Source organism: Pseudorasbora parva, chromosome 25 (genome assembly GCF_024679245.1).
Source record: "Pseudorasbora parva isolate DD20220531a chromosome 25, ASM2467924v1, whole genome shotgun sequence".
NCBI classification, from domain to species: domain Eukaryota; kingdom Metazoa; phylum Chordata; class Actinopteri; order Cypriniformes; family Gobionidae; genus Pseudorasbora; species Pseudorasbora parva.
The window spans coordinates 32,208,943-32,222,057 of record NC_090196.1 but is presented as its reverse complement, the minus strand read 5'-3'; the positions used below and the strand labels follow the sequence as shown (position 1 = coordinate 32,222,057).

At 39.9% G+C, this 13,115-nt stretch overlaps 1 protein-coding gene across 2 annotated transcripts in view; it reads left to right on the top strand.

Annotated features, from left to right (window-relative positions):
* The window catches only part of pparab (peroxisome proliferator-activated receptor alpha b), a 70,375-nt gene extending 58,312 nt beyond the window's left edge, over positions 1–12,063 (top strand). For both annotated transcript variants that reach the window (XM_067436820.1, XM_067436819.1), the window contains exons 6-8: positions 834–1,043; positions 1,151–1,394; positions 5,271–12,063. In XM_067436820.1, the coding sequence (XP_067292921.1) occupies positions 834–1,043; positions 1,151–1,394; positions 5,271–5,515 (699 nt within the window). In that variant the 3' untranslated portion in view covers positions 5,516–12,063. The remainder of the gene's footprint in view (positions 1–833; positions 1,044–1,150; positions 1,395–5,270) is intronic.
* The last annotated feature ends 1,052 nt before the right edge of the window (positions 12,064–13,115 follow it).

The following is a 13,115-nucleotide window of genomic DNA, read 5'->3' as shown; positions in this document are numbered from 1 at the left end:
TAAGCTTAATCAACAAAATATAGTTTATTTATTTCAGTCCAGCAGACCAGTGCAATGTTTGCCATTAAGTGTAGCAAAAGCATATTCGTGATATTTGAGGCTCGATGTGCTGCGGTGATACGCACATTCCTTGTTGAATAGCTTGCACACAACCATGCTCTTGTCGACGCTTCCATCCTTTCGTTTTTTTTAAACAAAATTTCCCATTCACGGGGCCAAGCAAAGCGGTCTCATCAGCTTCTTCGTTCATGTCCACTATGGTTTGTTGTTGTCGTGACTTCTGAGCGCTAGTTCCAGTTCTAGTGTTCCAGTATAATCGGCCCGTCGAAACTCATTCATTGAAAAACGTTCCGCGGTGCAAGTGTCGTTAAAATTATGTTATTTATTTTTTTGCGTAATTAATTAAAGCGTTAAAGTCCCGTAATTAATTCATCTTAATTAACGCGTTAAAGTCCCGGCCCTAGTAAAAATATAACATTTGTTGTGTACAGTACATACATGTATACACACACACACACACACACATACATGTTTGTTATATGCAATTAATCGAATCAATTTATTTTTATATTATTAATTTTATTGAATTTTAATCTTGAAACACAATGTTAAAGCAGAACATGTTGACTGTATATGTAAGGGCTTGTGCTCGTTTATATTTTTATATTTTATTACATTTAATTTTTCAGTTGCCACCTGCCACCTTTACTATAGATAGTCATCTGGCGTTGAACTGTATTATAAAGCGCTATAGAAATAAGCTGTAATTGACACAAGAATTATACAGTTTAATCTTAATTTGATCTTTATGCTTCATTCTCTCTGGTTTGTAGCCTTTCGTGATCCATGACATGGAGACACTGCAGTTGGCTGAACAGACTTTTGTGGCCAAGATGATGGGCTCTTCTGGAGGGCTGCTGAATAAGGACGCAGAGGTTCGGATATTTCATTGCTGCCAATGCACCTCGGTTGAGACCGTGACCGAGCTGACGGAGTTCGCCAAGTCCGTGCCAGGCTTCTCAGACCTGGACTTAAATGATCAGGTTAGTGCAGCACATCCTGGGAACTCTTTTAAGCTTCATGAAAATGACCTTTTTATATAAGAACATTGTATAAGCATGTTAATTGAATGCAGTCTGTTCTCCGACAGGTGACATTATTAAAGTACGGTGTCCATGAGGCGCTCTTTGCCATGTTGGCGTCATGCATGAATAAAGACGGTCTGCTGGTGGCGTACGGCAGCGGCTTCATCACCAGAGAGTTTCTGAAGAGCTTACGACGGCCGTTCAGCGAGATGATGGAGCCCAAGTTTCAGTTTGCGATGAAGTTCAACTCCCTCGAACTGGACGATAGTGACCTTGCACTGTTTGTTGCTGCCATCATCTGTTGTGGAGGTATAGTGGGGCTTTTAATATTTTATTAAAATAAAATGGATATTATATTTATTATATAATTAAATAGATTTTTATAAAAGGTGTCATGAACTGGCTTATTTATTTTTTTGATACTGCTGTCCGAGCTCAACTAATGACGTTCGCGTGTTTTTACATTCAAAAACATCCTAAATAATACGTAAAAGGCTATTTTCTACACTGGGTTTGAGGCTCTCTCCTGAACAATGGGTTTTTATGGCCGTGTCACTGGAGACTTGGAAGTCTTCATCATACAATGATTTCTCTCTCATCCACCCACGATTAATTGGAATGTTATTTTTTTATTACTTGGCCCGCCCGATCAGTGGATATAACTGCAGACCACACACACACACACACAGATCAAAACTTCCGCAATTGTATTTTTCTTTAAAATATTAAGTCAAGAAAGTGAACAACACACACAAAGAAAGGAATGCTTTTTCACTATTTAAAATAGCCCTTTGGCAGGCCAGCCTTGCGTTTTGGTAGCCCGTCTGGGAAAAAAAACCCAGGGACGTTGGGCCTTGTAAGCCCTGGCCCATTCATACCAGAGTCTGATCCTGAATAACAATGAACCAACACCACAAATAAATTATTCTTCAGCCTTTGACAGCATGCTGAGGTATGTTCAGTTAGACACAATGTCAAACGATCTGTATCATTGCAATACTATTACATATAAAACACATGTTTTACTCACATTAGTGTGTTACTTCATTCATTCATGTAATCTCATCCTGTCTGCAAATCCAGTCTCTTCTTTACACGACAAACACACAATGTCCTCCTCACGTGAGCTGGATCTTCATTCAAAATAAAGTTCACCCATGCACTCATAATATTGGAATCCGAATGAAGCTTATGCGGTATGTTTATTGCTTAGAAGTTGGATCCGGTTTAGCTCTCTGTAGGCCTGTGTCATGTCAGGCACGAGTCGGTGGGCGGGGCTACAGAATCAGGCGCTGTTCATCTTCTGTAAAGGCGGAGTTTCACTCTTCTAATACGTCATTGAATAAACAGCCTCATTTTCTGGGCCTGGTGTCTATAAAAGCTTTTCTTTGACTAACAAGGAAGTTTTCAGCTCTGAAATTTACAGGATATTTTTATAATCACCATGACCTTTATATATCAAAAGCTCAAGGGAAAGCTGATTTCTCAATTCATCACCCCTTTAAATTATTGATTAAATAACTTTTTGCCACACACACACACACACACACACACACACACACACACACACACACACACACACACACACACACACACACACACACACACACACACACACACACACACACACACACACACACACACACACACACACACACACACACACACACACACACACACACACACACACACACACACACAGTATTTGAGTGAAAACATTTTTAGCAGCACGAGCTGGATTTCGTACATTCATAATTTTAAACTATAGAGGAGGGAGAGAGAGAGTCGCTGAAGAGAGAATCAAATTAAAAAAGTTTTATAATTGCTTAAGTTTTTAAGAATTGATTCAGAATTGCTGAATAAAGAATCTAATGAATAATTTCACCACACTTTTTGAAGCTAAATAGTAACAAAACCGAGGCTTTACTTGTTGGCACTAGATCCGTTTTTATCAAAAGCTAATTGTTTTTCTTTGTACATTGATAATAACCCAATCTGTCCTTCCTCACAGGTTAAAAGTTTGGGTGTTATCATGGATAGCACACTATCCTTTGACACTCATATTAATAATATCACACGGACTGCATACTTCCATTTGCGTAATGTTATTCGTCTCCGTCCTTTTCTGTCAACTGATAATACAGCAGTTCTTATTCATGCATTAGTCACTTCACGTATAGACTATTGTAATGCTCTTCTCACAGGTGTTCCTTGAAATTGCTACATAAGCTTCAGTTGGTTCAAAATTCTGCAGCACGTGTTCTTTCTAGATCACCTTCTTTTGAGCACATTTCTCCAGTTCTTCAGCAATTGCACTGGCTTCTGGTAAAATATCGAGTTGAATTTAAGATCTTGCTACTTACTTACAAGGCACTTCATAATCTTGCACCCCAATACCTTAAGCCTAGTTCAGACTGCACGATTTTCAAACTCGTCGGGTCACTGCTCTATTCACACTGCATGACTATCTGGGGTATCATTCAGTCACTGCTGTGTTCACACTGACCGATGGTTTGACGACAGAGGAGTTCACACTGCATGACTGAACAAGAGGAAGAATCGCCGACAACTCTCTCTCTCTCCGGTGCAAACTACGTTTCCCAACTACACGTGCGATGTGACAAGTAAACAACGCGAGATCACACGTGCGTCAGACCGGAGTTCACGCGCGACACTTTGAATTGTTATTTAAAATGATAAACTGCACAACGTTTGCTTCAAACTGTATGTGCGCTGATTTGTGGAGAAAAAGAAAAAAGATTATGGCGGAAGAAATTGTTGGAGAGACAGAGGGAGCCAGGATTGTGTTCTGCAAAGACAGTTTGAGGTAAATAAATAATTTTGTAATGTGCTGCTGCTGTGGCTGGATGTGCAAATGTTTGGGCTTTGTTTCTGTTTGATAGAATTGTAAATATATCTATTAAAATACTGATATTCTGCTCTATAACTCTGAACGTCCTGCTGCCCTGTATCTCACTCTCTCATTGGCTGTCGGTCATCGCCGATGTAATTTTCAGTCAGAACGCAGTTCACACAGCAGGAGTTTCAATCGCCGACAGGTCCAGATATTTAGCATGCCAAATATCTCACCGGCGTCGGCGACTCGTCGGCGATTCTCTCTGATCGCGTCTTTGATTATTCACACTGCGTGATTGTCACTCGCGTGCACGAGCACCGATTTGCCTGTGATCTCGGGCATTTGTCGGCGATTTCGCAAAACCTGTCGGCGACTCAAAATCGGGGCAAAAATCGGGCAGTGTGAACTAGGCTTTACTCAACTTCTCCATGTTTACACTCCATCACGTGCTCTCAGATCTTCATCTTCAATTTCTCTTGTGGTACCACGGATTCGACTAACTACCATGGGTGCCATATCATTTAGTTATGCTGCCCCCCGTTTATGGAACTCCCTTCCTCATGATGTTCGTAACAGTGATTGTTTATTGACTTTTAAAACGCGTCTTAAGACATCTTTTTATACAGGCTTTTTTATAATGTTTTTTACTGAGTCTTGACTGCACTTTTCTTTCTTTTTTTTTACATACTATCTATTGTATATGCAGAGTGTTCGTTGTGTGTTTTGTGCAGTGTTCTGTATTTTCATTGTGAGGTGACCTTGGGTGTCATGAAAGGCGCCATTAAATAAAATGCATTATTATTATTTTACAATTGCCATTTTAAAAAACTTCAACAAATAGTTTTTCATAATCGATTCAGAATCTCTGGAGAATCAAGTAAAAAAAATGTTTTTTAAATATATTTGCTTAAAAATCTATCATGAATTTGATCTCAAGCTAATTCATTAAAAGCAGTTATTACTCCACCATCTGTGTGACATCATTAACACACCCTAGCCCGTTATAGCTTACAGCCACATATGTCGTCGATGTTCTTTAACGGATGAGATCCTGTGGAAATCCTGAAAAACTGGTGCGATTTTCACAGTTCACGATGCTAGTAGCCATTTTTTTCTTGATGAGAAATTCTCTGGATAATATACAATTCAATGCGATGGAATGAACTTTCTGACCCCGACATGCGCTCTGCGAACTGTGAATTTTCCTGTGACGTCACCCGTGAAGGGGTCTATTGCCTAAAGAGTCCTCCCTCTAGTTATTGCAAACATTCCACCAGCTTTAGCTTTTGCCAGTGATTTATTTCAGACTGGTTTGTCTTGTGTTTCAGATCGGCCAGGCCTGGTGAACGTCCCGCACATCGAGCGAATGCAGGAGACCATCGTTAACGTGCTTCATCTGCACCTGAAGAGCAACCACCCTGATCACGGCTTCCTCTTCCCCAAAATCCTGCAGAAACTGGTGGACCTGCGGCAGCTGGTGACGGAGCACGCTCAGTTAGTGCAGGAAATCAAAAAGACGGAAGACACGTCGCTGCATCCCTTACTGCAGGAGATTTACAGAGACATGTACTGAGGGCTCAGAGAGGGCCGTTTCAAACCACATCTACCACTATTTCCCGGATTTATGGATGAAAACGCCAGGGCCTTCATTATTGTGGAGTTAATGTTTTCTGCGGTTGTTGGTTTAAAGAGAAAAACCGCAATGCCAACTCAAATCCGGTTTTAGGAACTTTTTATGGAACCTCTTACTGGTCTCTTGGGCCAGAAACTGTGAATAGAAACCCTCAAATCCAACTTATTCATACAGCAATATCCTTTTTATACTGACTTTGAATAGTATACACTTACAACCAACAGTTTTCAGTAAAACCTCTCAAGTGACTTCCAACTACCGTAACTAGTGAATCGGACCGTTTTCTAGCGCTGTAGAGACTTAACTTCCCGATTACAGAGAGTTTTTTTAATATAACATTAAGCACTGAGCGAATGAAATTTTTTATATCTGGAACAGTTTCCAGTAGGGATGCACCTATACATTTTTTCCTGATACGATATAAAACCGATAGTTCTTTATATTTGAAAGCCGATAACCGATATATTGGTTAATATATCTAAATCCAAGTTTTTATATACTTTTTCAGAGTCTGATTACAAAAGCATTAAAAGCCATGACCCAAAGCACACAATTATGATGTTCTCATTATGTTATGTAGCCTATATGACAGACTTGCGCTACACATGTTGCACTGAACTGCATTTCCTATTTCAAGCCATTCAAACCCATCATGGTGAACAGTGCATCTGAAGTGTCTCAGCTGAAGGAAATAATCCATTATTTATCGGCTTTAATATATCGGACATATTTTCTTATTGGGCCGATGTCGATAACATACCGATACGGGTGCCGATATATCACGCATCCCTATTTTTTTTTTTTAGCCCCTTTGTATTTTTATCCATTTTGCTGCAGTAAAACTTGAACTATTAGGCTTCAGTTTGACTAGTGAAGACAGACACTTTGAGTTTTAGATGCCCAAAAACAAAGCAGATCAATACCTCACGAACGATGCCTTCTGACAGAGCAGGTAGTGTGGTTTTACTGTACTCTAGTGTTTCAAGGGCTTAAAGAAATGATAAGGCCCGTTACAACATTCATACGTCAAGCATAAGCAACACTGCAAGTTTCGGCACCAAGTGTGTTTTTACTGCTTGTCAATTTAATGCAATTGTTGGCTTTTATGAAAACCAATTCCTTCAACACGGGCATCTGCCAGGCTCGATGCATTCAAGCAGTTCAGTCTGTGTAGATTAAATACCACTCTTCACATGACTGTGACGTTCCTACTCAGGTAACTATAACGTTTGTGGTAGTTCTCAAAGGCCCCATTGCTGATAAGCGTTTTATAATAGATGGCCATTATTAAAAGAAACACTCAATGCAGTTGAAATCACTATTTTCTGTATAGACACACATTTGCACACGATTTAATTTCCTTCCTGTCTGAATCTGTTTCTCACATCCGTCTGTCCCTCCAGCAGTCCGCCGCTTTTCTGCGCTTTTGTCGCTTTCTCAGAGAACCGCAGTGCCTTGTTTCAACGCGTCTCATTCTTCTACAACCTTTTTACATTAACCAAAAAAGAGAAGCTAATATTGTCAAATATATCCTCTGTGTCAAAGGGGCTGTTCTCACAGAAGGTGTTTTTTTCATTCCACTGAGCTGCTTTTCATTTGCTTTTGTATTTTAACATGCGCTAGACGGACATGTTTGACTGAGGCCATGTTTACACCTGGTATTATTTAGAAGCGCTTTGGTCGATCAGATCACAATAAATACAGGTGTAAACGTGGTCCAAAACGTTTGGAGCGCTATTGAGGTCAAAAGCATCGGAAGAGCCACTAAAAGACCTCCTTCTCTCCGCCTACCGACCTAATGCGTGAACATTATGGGATGCATGCTAGATTTCCAATTTCTATTAATTGGATTTCCAGTAACACGACGCCTACATCATTGATTTCTTGTGATGACGTGGTTGTGTTATGAATTATGAGAAATAATGGGTAATAACCTGTATTGACTCTTTTCACTTCAAAACATAACTTTTAGCATAACTAGTCAGTATAATGATTCATCTGGAGCACTTAGAAAGATCATCTTGGATTGAGACCTAGTTAAGCAATGTTTAAAAGGTGATTTTTTTATTTTTTTTATTAATAATTTTTCATTTGGTCATTTCATTGAAGCGTGGAAGAACTTGATTCCCCCTTCCCCCCAGAACTTGTTTAGGAGAGTTTTGGTGAGAATGTTATAGCGCAGCTTAGAGATCTCCAAATCGTGGTGGGAGCCCCAAAACAGGGTGGGAGCTCTAAATATTGTCGGGGAAACTAATAAAACTGGGGTGGGAGCTCCAAATCGGGGTGGGACCTCCAAATCGGAGTGGGAGCCCCAAAACTGGGATGGGACCTCAAACTGGGGTGGGACCTCCAAAACTGGGGTGGGAGCTCCAAATCGGGGTGGGAGCCCCAAAACTGGGGTGGGAGCTCCAAATCGGGGTGGGAGCCCCAAAACTGGGGTGAGAGCTCCAAATCAGGGTGGGAGCCCCAAAACTGGGATGGGACCTCAAACTGGGGTGGGACCTCCAAATCGGGGTGGGAGCCCCAAAACTGGGGTGGGAGCTCCAAATCGGAGTGGGAGCCCCAAAACTGGGGTGAGAGCTCCAAATCAGGGTGGGAGCCCCAAAACTGGGGTGAGAGCTCCAAATCGGGGTGGGAGCCCCAAAACTGGGTTGAGAGCTCCAAATCGGGGTGGGAGTCCCAAAACAGGGTGGGAGCTCTAAATTGTCGGGGAAACTAATAAATCTGGGGTGGGACCTCCAAATCGGGGTGAGAGCTCCAAATCGGGGTGGGAGTCCCAAAACAGGGTGGGAGCTCGAAATTGTCGGGGAAACTAATAAATCTGGGGTGGGAGCTCTAAATTGTCGGGGAAACTAATAAATCTGGGGTGGGAGCTCCAAATCGGGGTGGACCTCCAAATCAGAGTGGGAGCCCCAAAACTGGGGTGGGACCTCCAAAACTGGGGTGGGACCTCCAAAGCTGGGGTGGGAGCCCCAAAACTGGGGTGGTAGATCCAAATCTGGGGCGGGAGCCCCAAAACAGGGTGGGAGCTCTAAATTGTCGGGGAAACTAATAAAACTGGGGTGGGAGCTCCAAATCGTGGTGGGAACTCCAAAACGGGATGGAAGTCCCAATTCTGTGTGAGAACTCCAAAACGGGATGGAACCTCCAAAACAGGGTGGGAAATCTAAATTGTGGTGGGAACTCCAAACGGGATGGAAGCTCCAAATTAGGGTGTGGCTTCCTCTTATGGACAGACACATGACACACATGATTTTGATTTTAAAATGCAAGCCAATGACAATTGGCTGAAGCCAGAGCCAATGGCGCAAGTCTTTGCATGTGGAGACCACACCAACCTTTGGCGTTCACGCCCCAATTTGGAGATTTTAGGTCTGCAGCCGGTCTGATTGGGCGGGTTTTAATAGCAATTAGGCTGGATTTGTTATGCAACCTCGGTTCACGCAGTGGACACACAGCGATTCAACTGCTGGAGTCTCTTGGTTGTTAATCGCTCCACAGCATGTCACTTGTCATGTGCATAAAGTTGAACACTGCTTAACTTTTCGCTGCTTTCTTAACACTCGCCAAAACAAAAAAAACTTTTGTCAGTCGTACTGTTGCTCAAATCGACGATGACCTGAATGGCCCGCGTCACATTCAAGCGATGCCAGCTGTGTCCGTGAGCCTGCGCAATTCCTGAGGCCACCATCCTGCAAAGGGATGCACTTAAACTGTAAAGTTATGTTTGTAACTGGAAACGTTGAAGCTTTGTAACATTGTAAATAGCGGTTGCTTCACCGCGACACTGACGGCCCACCGCGGCATTGTCTCGACTTTTGATAAATGCTTTTTTAACAGCTCAGATGTTGTACATTCGTCTAGGTACATTCGCCTAGATTAATGTCGATTGACATTTAGTCTTTTTATACTAAAGCAAAGGTATCTTTATTAATATATATATGGCAGATGTTGTGAAATGAACAAGTTTTATGTAGTGCAATGTAAATATGTGAAAAGATTTGCCATCAAACAACACTTGCGTGAGAATTCATGTTGGGATTTCCACATTCCTTTTTAATTCCCGCAGCGTGAGGACCTGCACACGTCGACCCCGCATGGAAAAATTACCATTTTATTGTGTTTGTAGGAATTTTACTAACGATTAATCGTCAATTTTGGTTTTATGCCTATGGTTTCCTCTAGTATGGGTTAGGATTATGTAATAATTATGTCAAACTATGACATGTCATGGGCTCATTTAACTCGGTCCAGCAAACAGCCAATTACTAGACCATGTCATAGCCACGCCCTAGAAACCAGTTGTAACACCCTAGCAACCACTGCCACTGGAAAAAGTCGAGGGATACCTTTGGATCAGAACATCATAGAGACAAGTGGGTGACCTCTTTTGACTCAGACTGGCGAGTTGTCTTTAAATGTTTGTAAACTGTCAAGCCACACCCTAGCAACCATTTAGAGCACCCTAGCAACCATATGGCACCATAAAGAAGACATATATCAGCCTCAGTGTCATAGAGACACAACGGTTGACTTTTTTGATTCGGTTAAACATCTTGTCTATTAGTATCACCCTGGTAACTGTGCAGCCACACCCTAGCAACCATATAGAGGACCGTAACAACCACATGGTAGCGTGAATAAGCCATATTTCAGAACCTGAAAATTGCATATATAGATGAGGGTTGACTCTATTGATTCTTATTGAAGTCATATTTTTGACACATTAAGTCAAATGATGACATAAGTTGTAATTATGACAAAAAGAAATCATGACATTCAGTCATAATTGATGCACTTGGTCAAGTTCACAAAAACAAAATGCATAATAATAATAATAAAAAGGAGTCAAATTTGAGTGAAGTCAATTATGACAAAACGTAGAAATTATGATTTATGACAGTTTGAGATGACAAATTGAGACAAAGTCAATCATGGCAGAAAGTCGAAATCGACTCAGCAGTCATAATTATGGCATACAAATTTAAAATTATGACATTCAAAGTCTCTACAAAGATAAAATTATTAATTAAAATGGACAAAAATGTATAATCATAAATTTTAACTTTCTGTTCTATAATTTGTAATTGTCATAATTAAGACTTGCTGTGTCAATTTTGATCATATTTTGATTTTTAATTTTAATTATGATTTTGTATATCATAGGACTGTCATAATCAAGATTTACCAAAGTAAAAACCACTGTAAAAAAAATATTGTTGGTTTAACTTAAAAAAGTAAGTAACCCGGTTGCCTTAATTTTAATTGAAATAAATTTGAGTTGATACAATGAAGGAAATTGGTTTAATAAATAGAAACTCAAAATATTATTGTATCTGAACCACATAAAATTTGTGATAAATCATGAAAATAGCACAATTTGGCTGCGTCATCAGAAATAAAACACACAATCACCCAATATGCTTACACAATCTTTTAATAATATTTTGATAAAATATTATCGATTCTCAAAAAATGTTCATTGTATTAACACAAATTTTTAATTTCAATGAACTCAAAATTAAGGCAACCAGGTAACTTATTTTTAAAATAATTTTTTACAGTGTATGACCTAAGTGATCATTTTTACATAAAGCAGGATATTGTAAAGTCTGATCTCATGAAGATGTGTGTTTGAGCTCCTCAGCTGATGTACTGTACTGTGATCCCTGCGGTCTCAGGTAAAGAATAGAGGTACTGATGATACAGATCAAATCCAGACAGTTTCTCTGTTGTATGATGCACTCCCTGCCGTCACACTGTCAGGACATTTTAGAAAATTAGTAATTAACGCAGTGAAACCCGTTTTGTGTGCCCGATTGTTTTCATAGCTGATGATATGATTTGACGTAAACGTGATGTCTAACTCCCAACAGAATGAGCTGAATTCATCCACCACCTCATTCACTCGTTAGTACGTTTGTTCTTCGGACATTTCTGATTCATATACACAGTGGAAATGGAAGGTCAAGCATTGCATATGTTTGCAAATGTATGCATACAGAAAATGTGCATGATATAAATACTATTTCTGTAGTAAGTATGGTAACCAGATGTGTCTTTCAGGTGCCTTAGATCCAGATTGTAAGAAACGCGTGACATGGATGAATGAAACTCGCTTTACGGAAAAAATCTAACTATTTTAAGAATCAAATCAAGTGTTGTAATCTCTAGGCAAGTTCACAATATTTTTGTTTTAATATTTGCTGATTGCGCAAAAGTATGCGTAAAGTATTAAGTTGTTTTCTCTTTTCATTTTGTCTTTTTTTCAGATTAAAATAATTTGTTTGACTGTCATTAACTTTGCTTTTCTAACTGGCTTGGTGTTTTTATGTAGAAGGGATTTTAATGTCATATCAGGGAATCGTCTTGGTCTTCCCGTTAGTCGCCCTAGCTCAGGTCACTGCCTCCGACAGCGTCATTTCTAATAAATGTTTGATGCACAGATCTGTGACTTCATTATCTGATTATTAATATACTGCTGCTGCTGCAAAAAGGCCTCAGTGGTGATGTTATTGTACTTTGGCTTAATATAGGCAAATGTTTGATGAATGTATATCTAGTCCTGTCTCAAAATAAAATGTATCTTTGCAAAACTCAAATGTGGCAACCTGTATCTTTAATATACTGTTTAAGTAGTTTAAAAAATGAGTTAAAACCAACCCAATATTAATTTTCCACTTAATAAAAGAAAGTGCATTATACAGCGCCTTAGTGATTTCAATTAATAAAAAATACAACTTTGATCACTACATGAACGTATATCATTTTAAATACATTGTCATGTATCCAGAACAAATTCTTTCTTCATTGATACCATTTAGGATCTATTTAAGATTAAAGGGGGGGTGAAACACTCAGTTTAAGTCAATCTCATGTCAATCTTGAGTACCTATAGAGTAGTATTGCATCCTTCATATCTCCGAAAAGTCTTTAGTTTTATTATATTTATAAAAGAAATATGGGCTGTACCGAGTCTTTCAGGAAAAACCCGAGCGCCTGGAGGCGTATCGTGTGGGCGGAGCTAAAGAATGACGAGCGGTGACGTCCTCAAGCGTGGAGAAGCCCATCGCTATCGATCTCAGCTAATAGATATATGATCCAGAATCAGATCCGGAGGCAGAAATAAATTGAACAGGAGAAACAGCAGCAGCAGGACGTCCGTCTCTGTGGTATGGACTGTATTTAGTGGCCTGTCAACATTTGTGTGTGTTTACTCGCAGTTTATGAGGACATGATTCAGTTTATGGACTATTGTATGCGACTAAACCTTAGCAGTAGCAAGCAAAACGGTTTTGCACGTCAGACTAGTGTAACGTTATACAGAGAACAGCAATGGAGTCCGTTAGCGCATTTGAATGACGAAGCACGCGATCGTGTCGTTTACTGATGTTTACCCCTAATTAACATTAAAACTCAAACTGCAACATTTGGAAAAGTACTTGTGGAATTTGGGAAAAATAAATAAATAACAGCGAAGAGAAAACCAGTAGTAGCGTACAAAAGAGTAAAATGTAAACGAGCACAAAGTACAGAGTAA